A 13,780-nucleotide genomic window follows, 5' to 3' on the forward strand; every position below is an offset into this window, starting at 1 on the left:
CCCGGCAGGGACGGCAGCAGGGTCCTGCCGTCCTGGGGACACCAGCCCCCGGGTCACAGCCATCGGGGACACCCAGCCGGGCACCACGGAGCATCGTCGTCGGGGATGGGGCAGACCGGGGTGGTCTGTGTCGTGCCCAAGGCGGGGGGGTATTGGTCCCCGTCGGGGCTGAGGGACCCCCGGGGCGGGCTGTACCGCTCCCCGTCAGGGATGGGGGTACCCGGGGCAAGCGACGCCGGTTCCCGTCGGGGCTGGGGGAGCCCGGGGCGGGCAGCGCCGGGGCACGGCACATCCCCGTCCGGGATGAGGGACTCCGCGGCAGGCAGCGCGGGTCCGGCAGGATCTGGCAGACACAGGGGACAGCAACGCCGGGTCCCGTCCCGTCGGGCAGCCCCATTCCCAGCACGCCCGCAGGTGCGGGGCAGCCTGCAGCCCGAGCAGGGCAGCCCGCAGCGCTCACCTGCCTCCGAGACAATGCCGAGCCAGAGCCAGAGGGGCAGCGTGCAAACTCTCTTCATCTCCGGGGCTGCGGGCAGGTCCGTGCGGGGCGGCGCGGAGCGATGCGGTGCGGAGCGCCCCGCGCCCGAGCTCTGCTCCCGCCGCGCCCCAGCTGCGGCGAAGGGGCGGCGGCGGCGGGCGGGGAGCACCGGGACCGCTTCCTTTTCCTCCGCCCGCCCGGGCTGCCCGCCGCCCTCCACCGAGCCCGCGGGGCGCCGGGCGGGGCGGGGCCGGGCGGGGCGGGACCGGGCGGGGGGCGGTGCGGGGGGGTGGGGACCCACCTGAGGCTCCCGGCACCGGCGGGGGGGGCTGCACCCCCGCACCTGCGTGTCCCGCACCTGTGTGCTTGCATGTGCATCATCCATGTCCTCCCGAATACATCAACACCCCCAAAGCAGTGTGCGTGGGTCCGCATCCCCCTGCAGCGGGCTGCACGCGTGTCCTGCACCTGTGTGCGTGGGCTGCATCACCCCTGCCCCCTGAACACCTGAGCACCCCACACCTGTGTGCATCGTCCTTGCTCCCGGAACACATGAGCAGCTCACACTTGTGTGCAAACCCACACGCCCCGCACGCTGGTGTGCACCCCTGTTGCATCCCACCTGCACCTGTGTGCAAATGCCCACGTCTCTCTCCTCCTTTTTTATGTGCGCCTGGGTGCACGTCCCGACCCCTCCGGCCGGAGGGAACGCGCAACAAACACCCTCTCACACCCGTGTACACACACCTCACCTCAACATACACATCTCACACCTGCCTGCACACACACCCTCGCGCTGCACAAAGCCCTCACATCTGTGCACACACACCCAGGCACGCAGCCCTGCACGCACACACACACACACACACACACACACACCCCTCCTGCACCTCCCTGGGGGCACACAAAGCTGCACAGGCCCTTTTCTCACACCAGTGTGCACCCCTCCTGGTTTTGGGGGTGCACTAGGGACCCTCCCGCTCACGCCGGCCATCCGTGTGCATTGCCAGCAGCGTGGCACAGGTGCTGTCCACCCCCCGGCACTGTCACACCTGGCACATCCCCTCCCTGGCCGTGCACAGCGAAGCCCCACGCGTGGGGCCGGGGCCGCTCCGTGCCTGCCCGCGGAGCTGCCCACACGTCGCTGCCAGCGGCTCCGGCCCCGTGCGAACGGAGGCGTCGGCAGAGCTTTGGGAGCGCGGCCGCACGGCGGGCACTGAATAGATAAATTAACAGTCCCCCCCGCTGCACGGCAGGGGGGTTATTAATGACGCACACTTGCAGACAGCAGAGAAAGGAGCCTGAATGAGAACCACGTGCCCGTGGCTTCAAAAAGGCATGAAAACTTAGGCGCTTCGCTGGTCTTGTTGCCAAACCCTTGGAAGAAAACACCCGCTCCTGGAGCCTTCAGGGGGGCTCCAAGCCACAGAGTTTATTCTACCCGATCCCCCCCGCCCAGTTAGTGAGTGTTTAATCCTAAGAGCGCAGGCTGCATCGCTCTGCAGCACACTCATCTTGGACCACCTCGCTCCTCCATCCTGAAGGAGCAGAAAGTGGCAGTGTTCCTCCATCCCAGGTGAGTGCCCGAAACCCCTCCAAGTTTCTGGAGACAGATTTTTAAAACTCGCCATGAGGATGGAGTGATGAGGCAGAGCTGAGGACCGCACAGAGGGGCAGCACTGAGAAGAGATGAGGTGGCAGGATCAGCCCCCTTCCCGGTGCTGGGGCTGCAGTCAGAGATGGGGCAGCCGTGGGGCTCCCTGCCGTGGCAGCAAATCCATGCAGGGGACCACCGTGAGCATCAGGGCTCATCGTGCATGACCAGCGAGGTGGGGAGATGTGGACAGTGATGGAGGGATGAGTCACATCAGGCTGCTGAGAAGCTGGAGGAAACACAAGACCCCAGGACTACCTGTAGAGGCTGAGTATGAGAAGAGCAGAGGGTCTAACCTGGGGTTTAGGGGATCATCTGGTACCCCAAAAATCAGGTGATTTTGGCATCCTCCATTCAGCGGGCAGGCGGTGGTGGCCGGGACCGGCCCGTCCGTGCTGCCACCTGACGGCAGGACGCTGGGGAGGGAGGGCTCGTCCCGCCACGACGGGGAATTTTCCATCACAAACACCGGGTGACTGTGGGACCGATGGGACCTTTCCATTGTTACCACCCTGGGAAACAAAAGGATCTTATTTTAAAATCTTGTCCCCTTTCCAGCACGTGGGGAGGACCCGAGGAAGCAAAGGCTTCCCCAAAGCACAGGACATGAGACCAAGGCAGGAGCTGCTGGACACTATCCAGCCCCAGGCTCAGCTATGGGAAAGGCACAGTGAGGTGGCTCTGGGGACAACGACCAGGTAACCTGCAAGGAGAATACAGCCTGGTCCTGGGGGCAGGTGGCAAGAGCCAAAGAGGCCAGATGCTGAAGCAGAGGGGGGTGCTTTGCTCCCATGGTGCCAACTATCCCATCCTCATCCCCTCCTGCCCAAACTGTGTTCACACCAGGCCTGGGGTTACTGCTCCACCACACTAGGGTTTATCAGGGCAATGCATTTTTCAGGCACTATTTCCTGAACAGCCTAACACTGCTCACGCAGCAGCTCAAAGCAGGGTTTCCCCCCACGTAGCAGCAGCCATTTGTGTGTGCAGGGCAGGGGCCTGTCCCAGCCTCCCTGCTGGCAGGGCCAGGCAAGGACATGGTACCCTGAGATGTGGCTCTGCCTGGGAACAGCCACGGCCACGGCACAGGCTGGCAGGAGGAGGAGGAGGGATGTGCTTCCTCAGGAGCCTGCTCAGCCCGAGGATTTGGAACACGCACGTTTTGCTGCTCTCCAGCTTTCGCAAGGGGAAGGTGTAGGAGGTGGCAGTGATGGCACTGGCACCCATGGCAGCCTGTGCTACCACACCAGCCCTCAGCAGGCACTCACTGCCTGCCCATGCTGCCAGACCTGCTGCCATTCACACTTGGGGACAGCTTCTGCTGCCCATCTTGTTTGTCTGCAGCTTGGGGGCAGGTTGGGTTTTAGCTCCAGCCAGCACCCAGGGCTATGCAGGATCCGGGTAGCTCTGGCTTCTGCTTTGATGCTGGAGTAGACTTGAGTGGGGTAAGCATGGCAATTCCACCCACTCCAGCACTTCCATCCTTGCTCCCACCCATCAATCCCACCAGCCAGGCTCAGACCCACGCCAGCACCTCCTGCCTCAAGTCAACCCACTGACTCTGAGCAAAGCCAAGACAGCTGGGGCACAGCCAGCATCCCCCAGACACAAACCAGCCAAACCCACTCACCTTGCCCCCTGGGATCCCCAAGTCACCCTCCTGCAGGGGCAGCCCTGGGGCTGTGCAGAGCTGTGCTGGGAGCACCTGCTCCCCACAGCAAAGGTTGCCCAGACTTTCCTAAAGTTGGCCTGAAATGGGACTTTGCATTATTCACACACACAAATCCTTAAGACCCAGCCAGGCCAGAAGAGACTGGATCTCATATCCCAAGAGCCTAAAGCTGGGGATGGGCTCAATACAAACCTCCCCACCTCACAGCACTCTGAAACCCTCCACCTTGCTCCCAAACAGCACAGCCTGGGGTGGGGGCAAACAAAAGAGCCACTGAGAGCTGCTCTCCGAGGAACAGCCCAGGCAAAGCAGCAGCTCCTGTGCCTCCCGTGCTGCAGGTGGAAGGAAGGAGCCCAGGCTGGGGGCTGCCCTGTGCCCTCAGGCTGTGCTACACCCCACTGCAGTAGCTCCCCCCTGCCCCAACATGCAAGCCCAGCAGACAGTGGTTTTCTAATGAACTTTACTGGTGATGGAGTAGCAGCGAGGCAGCGTCACAGTCCCCGGGCTGCAGTGGGTCCCACACAGAGCATGGAGCTCCCTCTGCTGCCAGCCTGGAGCCCTTCCCCACGCCAGAGCACTCCTTCCCCACGAAGGTTTTCAGAGGAAGCTCAGAGCTGTGACAAGAGGCACACGATGGTGCTCCAGGAGCACCGCCTTCCTCCACAAGGTTTATGGGTGGGAGCATAAAAGGAGGGAAAGTGCAAGCAGCCTGCAGCCACCTTCACTGCAGCCCCGTGGCTGAGGTTACTGCACCATGCAATGCTCAGGCACAGAAGGCTGCTGTTTGAGGGCTGCCAGGCACCTCCAGGAATACAGTGTGGCACCCACAGCCCATAGCACAGAGAAAAGAGAACAGACAGGAGCTATGAAGAGACTCATCTCCCTCCTTCCTCCCAAAACTGAAACCAAACGAGCCCCTCCAACACCCACCAGATCCATGTGCGCAGAACTGGCCTCCAGCATAGCCCCAGGCAGTGACCAGGAGCCAGGCTGGGGTCCCCAGAGCCCCCTGCTCCTCCTCGTCCCTCACAGGGTGAGGTGGCAGAGGTACATGGGTGCCACGTTTTCCCTCCCATCGCTGAAGCAGGTGCTGAAGAAGGGGCAGTATCTCTCTGCAGAGACCTGGTGGAAGGTGAAGAGGTGGGACATGTTCTCAGCATCGAAGAAGGCAACAATGCCCTCCTGGCAGTCCAGAAAGACCCCCACTTTCCGGGGAGGCCGGCGGGGAGCCAGGCGCACCCAGGGGGTGGTGGTGGCCCAGTACTCTGTCCTGTTCCGCAGGCGCAGTGTCCAGTAGCCGTTCTCCGGGCACAGCTTGACCTTCGCCGCTCGGTCCACGTCCTCAGCAGCCACCCCCAGGTCCCACTTGGTTTTGGTGCCCACCCAGACCTCCCAGTAGTGCTGGCCACTGTCAAAGGTCTGTGAGCTCAGGACGTTGACGCACTGAAGGAAGCGCCGGGGGCTGCTGGGGACAGCGCAGGGTCGATTCCTCTCTGTCACCGCTGTCAGGTCCCTGGAGAAGACCAGGCTGGGGTGAGCTGATTCAGGGTCGAAGGTGAGCGGGGCAGGAGCTGTGGAGACATCAAGCACGGCACTCTACCGGCTGCATCCTCCCTCTGCAGAGCAGCCCCAGCCCCACCAGCACATCCCCCCCCTGCCCAGCCCTCTGCTCACCGGGGCAGAGGGACCGCAGCATCTGTCTCCAGAAGATGTACTGCAAGGGGCCACCATGGCTGTCCCTGTAGCGCTCCAGGTCGAAGGCAGGCTGGGTCTCCACACACACCGAGGGCCTAGGGCAGAGAGAGCTGCAGCCCACCCCTCTGCAGGGCCACCAGGGAGGCACAAGCCCTCAGGCCTGCAGAACACTATGGCCTGTGACAGGTCTTGGTCACAAAGCTCCTGCTCCCCCTGAAGCGCTGCCACTGGCTCAGGGCAGAGGTGCTGTGGACAGACAGGTCTGGCAGCACCCAGCACAGCCGAGCAGGGTTCCTGCAGGGGTGAGCAGGCCAGGCCTGTGGAGCTGGGCTGCACCCCACTGCAGCACCCAGGGTGGGAGGGGACAGGGACACCCTTCCCTATAGTAGTTCTGCCCATCAGTTACTTGCAGCCTCAAAGCTGCACCTTGGGGGTCAGTTTTGCAGCCCTGAGGCTGTGAAAGGGCACAGGGAGAAGCAAAGGCACCCAAAGCCTGTGGCACCAGCCTTGCTCCCCCTCACAGCATGGATGGCTCCTGCACCCGTTCCAAACCAGCACGTCTCCTCCACCCACTCATCCAGCCCAGCTGTCTTGACATGCATGCTCCATGGGGACAGCATCCAGCCCCCACCTAGCACAGCACCAGCAGCTCGCTGAGCAATTTGTGATGCTTCTAAAATTTGAGATAAGATCCCTCCCCCATGTAGTCCCAGCCAGAGACAGAGATAAGCTCCTGAAATCATCTTCTTTCATGCCAGACACGTACCTGATATCCAGGCTCTCCACCTGCAGTGAGGAGCAGAGAGAATTAGCAGTCACTGTCTGTAATTCATGCAGCTGCACAAATAAGCTCCCTGTCCTGCCTTCTGCTGTCACGAAGCAGAGACAGGAAACCAACTTGCCAGAACATCCACCCTGGGGGAAACTGCCTGGCCACCAGGGCCAAGGCAATTTCACAAGGGTGACAGAGGAGGATGAAGGCTCCCAAGACCCACCCCATCCCAGAGATCACCATACCCCTTGTGGCTAAAGCTTCTATACTCCACAGGTTCGGATAGATATTCCAGAGGGATGGCAGCAAGACCAACATCTAGGTACAGCCTAGTGCCATCATTTAGGACTCTTGCCCATCCCAAATTCAGATCCTGAAACATCCCACAGCCTCCTACCAGCCAAGCATGCTCACCTCCAGCAGTGACACCTCTTCCATCGTGCTCAGGGCCTGCTCTATGCGCTCTATGTCCCTCTGCAGCACTGACATCCCCTCCTCCAGACACTGCACGTCCCCGCGCAGCTGCACCAGCGACTGCTCTTCCTTTTTGCCCAGCTCTGCCAGCACAGCCCTCTCCTCTTCCTCCAGGATCTGATGGAGGCGGGCAAACTCTGCCCGGATCTTGACATTCAGCTCCCCAGACACCTTCTGGGCAGAGGGAAAAGGCAGAGGATGAGTCTGGCAGCTAAAACACACAAGTAGGCACACAGGATGGCTGGGCCCATTACTCTGCTTACAGAGTCCTGGAAATCAGAGACATACTCATGGCCTTTGGGATGGAGAACAGGACACAAGGAAAACTTTCAAGGCTGCAGAGCCAAAGGGGAAAAAAATACAACCCAAAACCTAATGGCTTGGTCACCTTAACTAGAAATCCTTGCACACAGGCACAGTGGGAGTCTGCAGCCTTCTCCCACAACACCAGGAATTTGCCAGTGTGCAACACTGGAGCTCTTCTGCTTTTCTGGAGCTGCAGACTCAGCTGTTCAGGATTTATTTCACATCATGTCAGACCCTGGACAGAGCTGCCCAACACTGGTAACTTGCTCTTCTTTCTCTGGTGCCTCTGTCTCTCAGGGCTCCTGTTTGTATGGGAGAAATGGGGGAGCTGCACAAACTAATCTCTGTAGTTAAGGCAGATAAAACCCCATTCAGCTCTTTTCAGAGGTCACTTCTTTCCAGTTGTCACTTCTTCCCAGTTGTTTAGTCGGCCAGACAACCTTGTGGTGCTCACTGCCCTCCTGCCTGTTTACAAGAGACAGCCAATGATTTCTTTTTTTTCCCAGTCTTTAAGCTTCTAATCTCCAAGTGCAACCTTAGCCCTCATTTTCTTGAGGAGCACTTCCTGACACACACATCCCTTTCTACCAGCAGGAAACCCATCTCCTCGAATCCATCTGAAGCTTAGCCAGTCCATGTGGTGCCTCAGTCTCCCTCTGCCCTAGCAGGTGCTTGTGCTGGCACACCAGGACTGCAGAGGATGTGCATATGCTCCTCATTTGGATCAGCAGTTTGCTCCTTTACTCTTGAAACACCACTTAGCTCTGCCACTGCAAAGGGACATCAGCTGCATGTGCTTATTTGCTAATTCTTGTTCATTAGCCTCAAAGGTCTATTCCAAATTTGGCAGTGGCACAGAGGTAGGAAACAGCGCACGCAGGAGGATCACAGACTCTGGTCAGGAGGCAGTCTGCCAACAGTTTTATCTCACCTTTGAACTACTTCTGTTTTCCTTAAACTCTCCCTCCTTGGCTTTGAATACTTTTGCATCACTTGAGGAGAAAGCACAGTCAGTTTGTGGCTGTTGTTGCTTCATGGATCAGTGCCAAGCAGGCAGGCTGGTGCCACTCAAGCCCCGAGAGAGCACTCGGGCTCCCTGCATCATCTCAGAGTGAATCCAAACATGTCCTTACGACAAGGCCTCTGCTCTGCAGCACCAACATCGCTGTGGACCCTGCTCCTTCAGCTTTGCTGCCAGCCCATCAGACACAGAAGAGGATTTTAGAGCTTCCAGGAATTAACCCTCTCCTGAATTGGCAGGGCCAGACCAGGCTGCTCAGCCAGCAGCTCTCACCACTCACTCCATTTCAGCTCTGCTGCACCAACGCATCTTTTAGATGCTGCCCTAACGAGCACTTCATGCCTGTTCCCAAAGCCTCCCCTGAATACCCACTAGCCGTGGGCCTTGGCAAACACCTGGGGGAGGTGGCTCAGGTCCCCAGGCAGCGATTTGTCCTGATTTTTACAGGAAGCTGAGCTGCATCTCAGCAGCACTACACCCCCCCCGTGAACACGAGCTCAGGGGCTGCACAGCACCAGCTGCCGAGGGCGTTACCGTCAGGCCTCCGATCGCCTCCTGCGCCGCCCGCTTCCTCTGAGACAAGTTCCCCATCTCCTCCCGACGGGCCTGCAAAGCCTCCTCCAGGTGCTTCTGCAGGACCGAGGAAAAGAAGGTGAGGACACCACTTCACTACTCCGCTGTGATTCAGGAGCAATTCCATCTCCTGAGGCCAGCAACAGAGGGAGGCTGCAACAGGATTTCTTATCAAGGCAGTAAGGAGAAGAAGGAGAATTACATATATGTGTGCACATAATGAAATATATTTATTTTTAAGACTGGGAGCTCCAGCCTGGGATATTTTTTTTTCAGAAGGTTTAAGCCCCACGTGCTGTGAACTGATTTGTGCAGGGACTGGACCCTCTAGCAGCCCTCAGCCCTGGCTGTGTGATCCCTCCATGAGAAACCACCAGGCTGCAGACAGAAGTTGGGCACAGCAGTGAGGGAAACAAATGCAAGAACTGGAAGTGTCCAAAAGACAGGCAGCTGGAAGGAAAAAGCGAGAGAGGATGGATCAGAAAGGAACAGAAATGTCGTGGCACTCAGGCCAGGTGAGGCACAGGGGAGAAATGACTGGGGAGAAGGGGGTGGTGGGCTTGGAGTGGCTGCACAGGGCTCACATGGTGCCTGTCCCCTTCTCCCCAGCCGGGCAGGAGCCACTCACCTGCATCTTGTGCTGGTGCTCCGCAGAGCCGCTGCGCCGCACCTTCTCCACCAGCCCCGCCAGCAGGTAGTGTGTGCGGAAGGCCCGGCCGGGGAACTCGCGGCGGCACTGGGGGCAGGAGGGGACACGGTCACAGCTGTCCCAGTAGCCCTGGATGCAGGCCCTGCAGAAGTGGTGCATGCAGTCCAGCATGACGGGCTCGCTGAAGAGGTCGCAGCAGATGACGCAGGTCAGCTCCTCCCGCAGGCTCCGGTCCTGCCTCCTGCCGGCCATCCCTGCTGGTCACAGAAAAGACCTCTAAGATCATCGAGTTCCACCTATAAACCTAACACTGCCAAGTCCAGCTGCGTCCCTAAATGCCACACCTACATGCCCTCCGAACACTTCCAGGGATGGTGACCCAACCACCCCCGACTCCGGTGCTGGACAACAGAGCCCAGCTCAGGGTCCCTGCCCGAGCCCCCCGCCACCCCCAGGCCCCCTCCCTCTGCCCCAGGGCACACCTCTGCCTCACCTCACGCCGGGCTCTGCAGAACTCCCCAGCGCAGGGTTTGGTCACCGAACCTTGGGCAGGAGGCACAGGAGCTGCGCAGATGCCACGCTGCTGCACCCAGCCCTGGAACGCCCCGACGAGCAGAAATTAGGGTGAAGTCCCAGCACGGGGTCAGTCCCTTCGCGGAACAACCGCTCTGCTGCTACTTCAGCAAAAGGAGGCGCAGGGTCTAGCAGGGCTTGTCCACGCACCCCCCGCAGGGCGCCGGGGAAGCAGGGACCCGGCTCAGGGACAGCGACCAGCGCGGGGAGCCGCAGGGCCCCCGCACAGCCGGGTCACCCCGGAGCCCGGCCCGGGCTGGCGGGACCCGCCGCACCTCCCGGAGCCAACCCTGGGCATGCACCCCCCGCCTCCCGGGCACGGCCCCTCAGCGCCCCCGAGCCCCGCACCCCGGAGCCCCCGCACCTCCGACCCCCGCCCCGCGCAGCGCCCGCACCCGCGGCCTCCGAACCCCCCGCCCCGCCCCCCCCGCAGACTGACGCCCGCCTCGACCAATCGCCTTGCGCACGCGCCGCCGGCCCGCCCGCTCATTGGGCGGGAGCTGGGCGGGGAATGGGCGGGGCTACGGCGTGTGACGGATGACGTGTGCGAGGGGGCGGGGACACCTGGTGGGGCCTCTGGCGCCTCCTGCTGGAGGGCGCCGGGAGCGCCTTGGGTGCCGAGCGGCTCTGCCCGGCCCGGCCCGGCCCGGCCCGGCCCGGCTCGGCTCGACTCGGCTCGGCTCTGCCCGGCTCGGCTCGGCTCGGCTCGGCCCGGCTCGGCTCTGCCCGGCTCGGCTCGGCTCTGCCCGGCCCGGCTCGGCTGTGCCCGGCTCGGCCCGGCTCTGCCCGGCCCGGCCCGGCTCGGCTCGGCCCGGCCCGGCCCGGCCCGGCGCTGCATTACCTTGTACTTAACTGCATGCCATCGTACTTCACTGCAGTGCTTCGCACCGCGTGGCCCCGGGCTGCCCCGGCTCCCGCGGCGCTGCCCCGCGCCTGCCCCGCACGGTCCCGCAGCGCCACAGGGTGAGCCCGAGCCCCGGGGAACAGCCTTCCCCTCCTGCCCCCCGCAGCTCCCCTTGGCCAGAGGTGTGAAGCTGGCGGGAACGCAGCTCCCCGGGCCGCAGGACCTTCCGCGGGCAGCTCCCAGCCGCGCTCCGAGGGCAGCGCTTCAGGGTTCGCCCGTAGCCGGGAGCGCTGCGGGCTCCGTAGCGAAAGGAAGAAGGAAAGGTCCTCATCCTGGCGTGGGCCCTGGGATGTTGTGGGAAGCAGCAAGAACACTGGTGTAGATGTGAGGAAAATCAGGAGGGCTGTGGATGCTGGAAGTTAAGGCAAAGTCAAAAGGGGGTAGTGGGGGGGGGGGTACAGGGACAAGCAAGAGTTGCACAGAGCCTTGATTGCAGCCTTGCCTGAAAAACAGCTGGCTTGGAACTGGTGGATTTTGGATAGAAGCTGGATCATCTGCTGATCATCTGTCACCATTTCTTCAGGAGGCATAAGAGCCACACGCACAAGGCAGCAAACGCGAGTCCCAGCCCAGGCCTGGGGTGAGCCAGGGTGCTGCTCCCTGGCCTGCTGGAGCTTGCAGCACCACGGTGCATTACTTGAACAGTTCTGCCCAGAGGTAAAAGCATCAATAATTGCTTTTCAGTAGAGGTCTGGAATGTGCTGTGAAAGGTTATGTTCCACCAGCAGCTGGAGCCATTGGTGCTGGGAGATGTCCCCATGAATCAGCATCGGTGCAGAGCTTGGAGAGCTCATCCCTCCTGGGTGGTCACTGAGCCAGGAGGTGACAGCCCCCAGCCCACACCTCAGTGCACCCCAGGACACTGCTGGCCTCTTGTTTGGAGAAGGTGAGTCCCTCTGCAGCCAGATACCTGAAGCTTCTCCCTTGACCAGCAGAACTGGGGATAGCTCAGCTGATGTTGAGCTTCTCCAGCTCCCCTCTCAGCCCCAGCAGGAGCGTGGTCCTGGGCTCTCTGTGCAGTGTCAGCAGCAGGAGAATCCCCTTGCTGTGGCACTGGGCTGCGGCTGTGCTGGATACCCTGCCCCTGGATACCCTGTCTATGGATTCTCTGCCCCTGGGGCAGGCACGAGACTGTGGGATGGAGCTCCCATGGGAGTGATGCTCTGCACCAGGGCACTGTGCTGCCACCTGAGCCCAGATGCTGCAGGACACCCCACAGCACCCGAGGGAGTCCCAGACCCCCTGATGTCTTGACTTGATTTTCCCCAATAACTCCCCTTGCCACCAAAAGGGCTCATCACTCGTGTGAAATCATTCATCTCCATCTTTGCAAGTTTGAGCTGCAAACACAGGTTTTGGAGCCAAAGGAGGAGTGGCACCATTTTACTGTGCACTGCACCAACCCATCAATCCCAGAAGAAAGTTCTAAGGCAGGCAGGGATGTCATCATGACCATTCTGGGATGTCAAGTACGAGATCTAAAGCTAGCAGTGAGTGGCAGTGACTTCCCAATGAACACGTCTCCTGCCTGTGGATTGAAAACACACGCCCAAGCGTCCCTGGGTCTGGAATTCTTGTTTAAGTGCTCCTGGCATCTCCTTCTTTTCAGCACTCGCCTCAGTTGGCACTGTAACGTTTTTCTTTCTTTTTTTAGCATATCCCTCTTGGGAGGCTCCAAGCTCTGGGCTGGGACCTGAGAATGCCATGTTTGGAGAGCCTGATGATGCACAGGGGAGATGAAGGATAACACGGATCGGGAAGGGCCTGGCCAAAAGCTCATGGGTTGGGTCCAAATCCCTTGGCAGTTCTCTGCTCTGTGCAGTAAATGTGGATTCTTGGAGCCAGGTGTCTGTCAGAGGCTCTGTTGGGCTTTACAGATGGAGGGAGACGAAGGGGGAAGCTCGATGGGTTTGGCTGCTGGAGGGCTTCACTGGGCTCCCAGAGATACACGAGTGGAAGGGGAAGAAACTGCTGATCTGCACTCTCAGGCCCTCACATCAGCTCTTCAAATGCAGATGGAAAAGCTTGACAGGGGTGGAGAAGCTTTGCATTTTTAGTTCCCAGTTTCACTTCGTTCTGAGTGTCAATAAACACTGAGGACTTGACTTCCTCAGGATCCCTCTCTCCCCATGACTCTGCTGGAGCCGTGCCTGGCCGTGGGGCAGGGGAGGGGGCAGAGGGGCAAACTGGGGCTGGAGCCCTCAAGTCCTGCAGTGGGGAGGTGCTGGGCAGCCCCTCCTGCCCTTGCTGGTCGGTGCCCCTGCACCCACAGCCTCTTCCTTGCAGGGGATCCTCTGGTATGTGGTGAGGTGGTGGTTTTGGTGTGACTGGAAAGGAAGAAAGAGCAGCAGCACTTGGGAATTCCCTGCTCAGCTGCCTGCTGGGGTTTGAAAGGCCACATGTGGGAGTCAGTTTTAAACACAGTCAAAGACTTATCAGTCCTATCCTCTCTCCTGACCCTGGGACCTTTCAGTGGTTCCTATTTCCACATTCCAGACACTGAGCTGAATTCTAAAAGCTGAAATCTGGTCTTTTCCACAAGTCCTCAGGGGAAGGGCTCTATGGGGGTGAGAATGGGGAAGCCTGGAACCAGCCCTGCTTGAGAAGCTCCTAGTCTGGGAGAAATCCCCAGACTCCTGATGTCCCCAAAAGCAGGCTGCACCCTAGAAGGCTCCACTTCAGGGGGCTCCTGCCAGCTTTCTCCTGCGCTGAGACCAAGAGGGAAGAAGAAATGGAAAATAAAGGAAAAAAAGTGAAAGAAGAAGGGATGAGGTGAATCAAGGTAACAACTGCATCGCCATTAACAAATATTACACATCTCCCCGTGACCTCAGCTGCAGGGACATAATTTAAAGGCCTTGGTTAGAAAAGCAAGCAGGAAATGAAGCAATGCTCTGAGATATATCTTTGGATAAATAGCTGGAGGAGGAGGGTGACCAAAGGGTAGGCCATTATTTGCCAATATTTTCTTCCCAGACACAGATGACACAGCTGTTTTGCAAAGCCCAG

General features: G+C 60.1%; 2 protein-coding genes across 7 annotated transcripts in view; both read right to left on the reverse strand.

The window, feature by feature from the left end:
* Positions 1-592, reverse strand: part of FLT4 (fms related receptor tyrosine kinase 4) — a 59,867-nt gene extending 59,275 nt beyond the window's left edge. For all 3 annotated transcript variants that reach the window (XM_051631422.1, XM_051631423.1, XM_051631421.1), the window contains exon 1: positions 461-592. In XM_051631422.1, coding sequence (XP_051487382.1) covers positions 461-518 — 58 coding nt within the window. In that variant the 5' untranslated portion in view covers positions 519-592. The remainder of the gene's footprint in view (positions 1-460) is intronic.
* Positions 593-4,247: 3,655 nt separating this feature from the next.
* On the reverse strand, positions 4,248-10,294 carry LOC127390169 (nuclear factor 7, brain-like). 4 transcript variants are annotated; one of them, XM_051631430.1, is made up of 8 exons: positions 10,232-10,294; positions 9,788-9,889; positions 9,274-9,548; positions 8,607-8,702; positions 6,686-6,919; positions 6,266-6,285; positions 5,479-5,594; positions 4,248-5,375 (listed from the first exon to the last, which is right to left on the reverse strand). In XM_051631430.1, the coding sequence occupies exons 3-8, from the start codon at positions 9,544-9,546 to the stop codon at positions 4,831-4,833; spliced, it is 1,284 nt and encodes a 427-aa protein (XP_051487390.1). In that variant the 5' UTR covers positions 9,547-9,548; positions 9,788-9,889; positions 10,232-10,294; the 3' UTR covers positions 4,248-4,830. The 4 variants fall into 4 exon arrangements, with proteins under 4 accessions (XP_051487390.1, XP_051487391.1, XP_051487393.1 ...); XM_051631431.1 differs by having other exon boundaries at positions 10,263-10,284; XM_051631433.1 differs by lacking the exon at positions 10,232-10,294 and having other exon boundaries at positions 6,686-6,916; positions 9,788-10,187.
* Positions 10,295-13,780: the final 3,486 nt, after the last annotated feature.

This window comes from Apus apus, chromosome 13 (genome assembly GCF_020740795.1).
Source record: "Apus apus isolate bApuApu2 chromosome 13, bApuApu2.pri.cur, whole genome shotgun sequence".
In the NCBI taxonomy this organism is placed as follows: Eukaryota; Metazoa; Chordata; class Aves; order Apodiformes; family Apodidae; genus Apus; species Apus apus.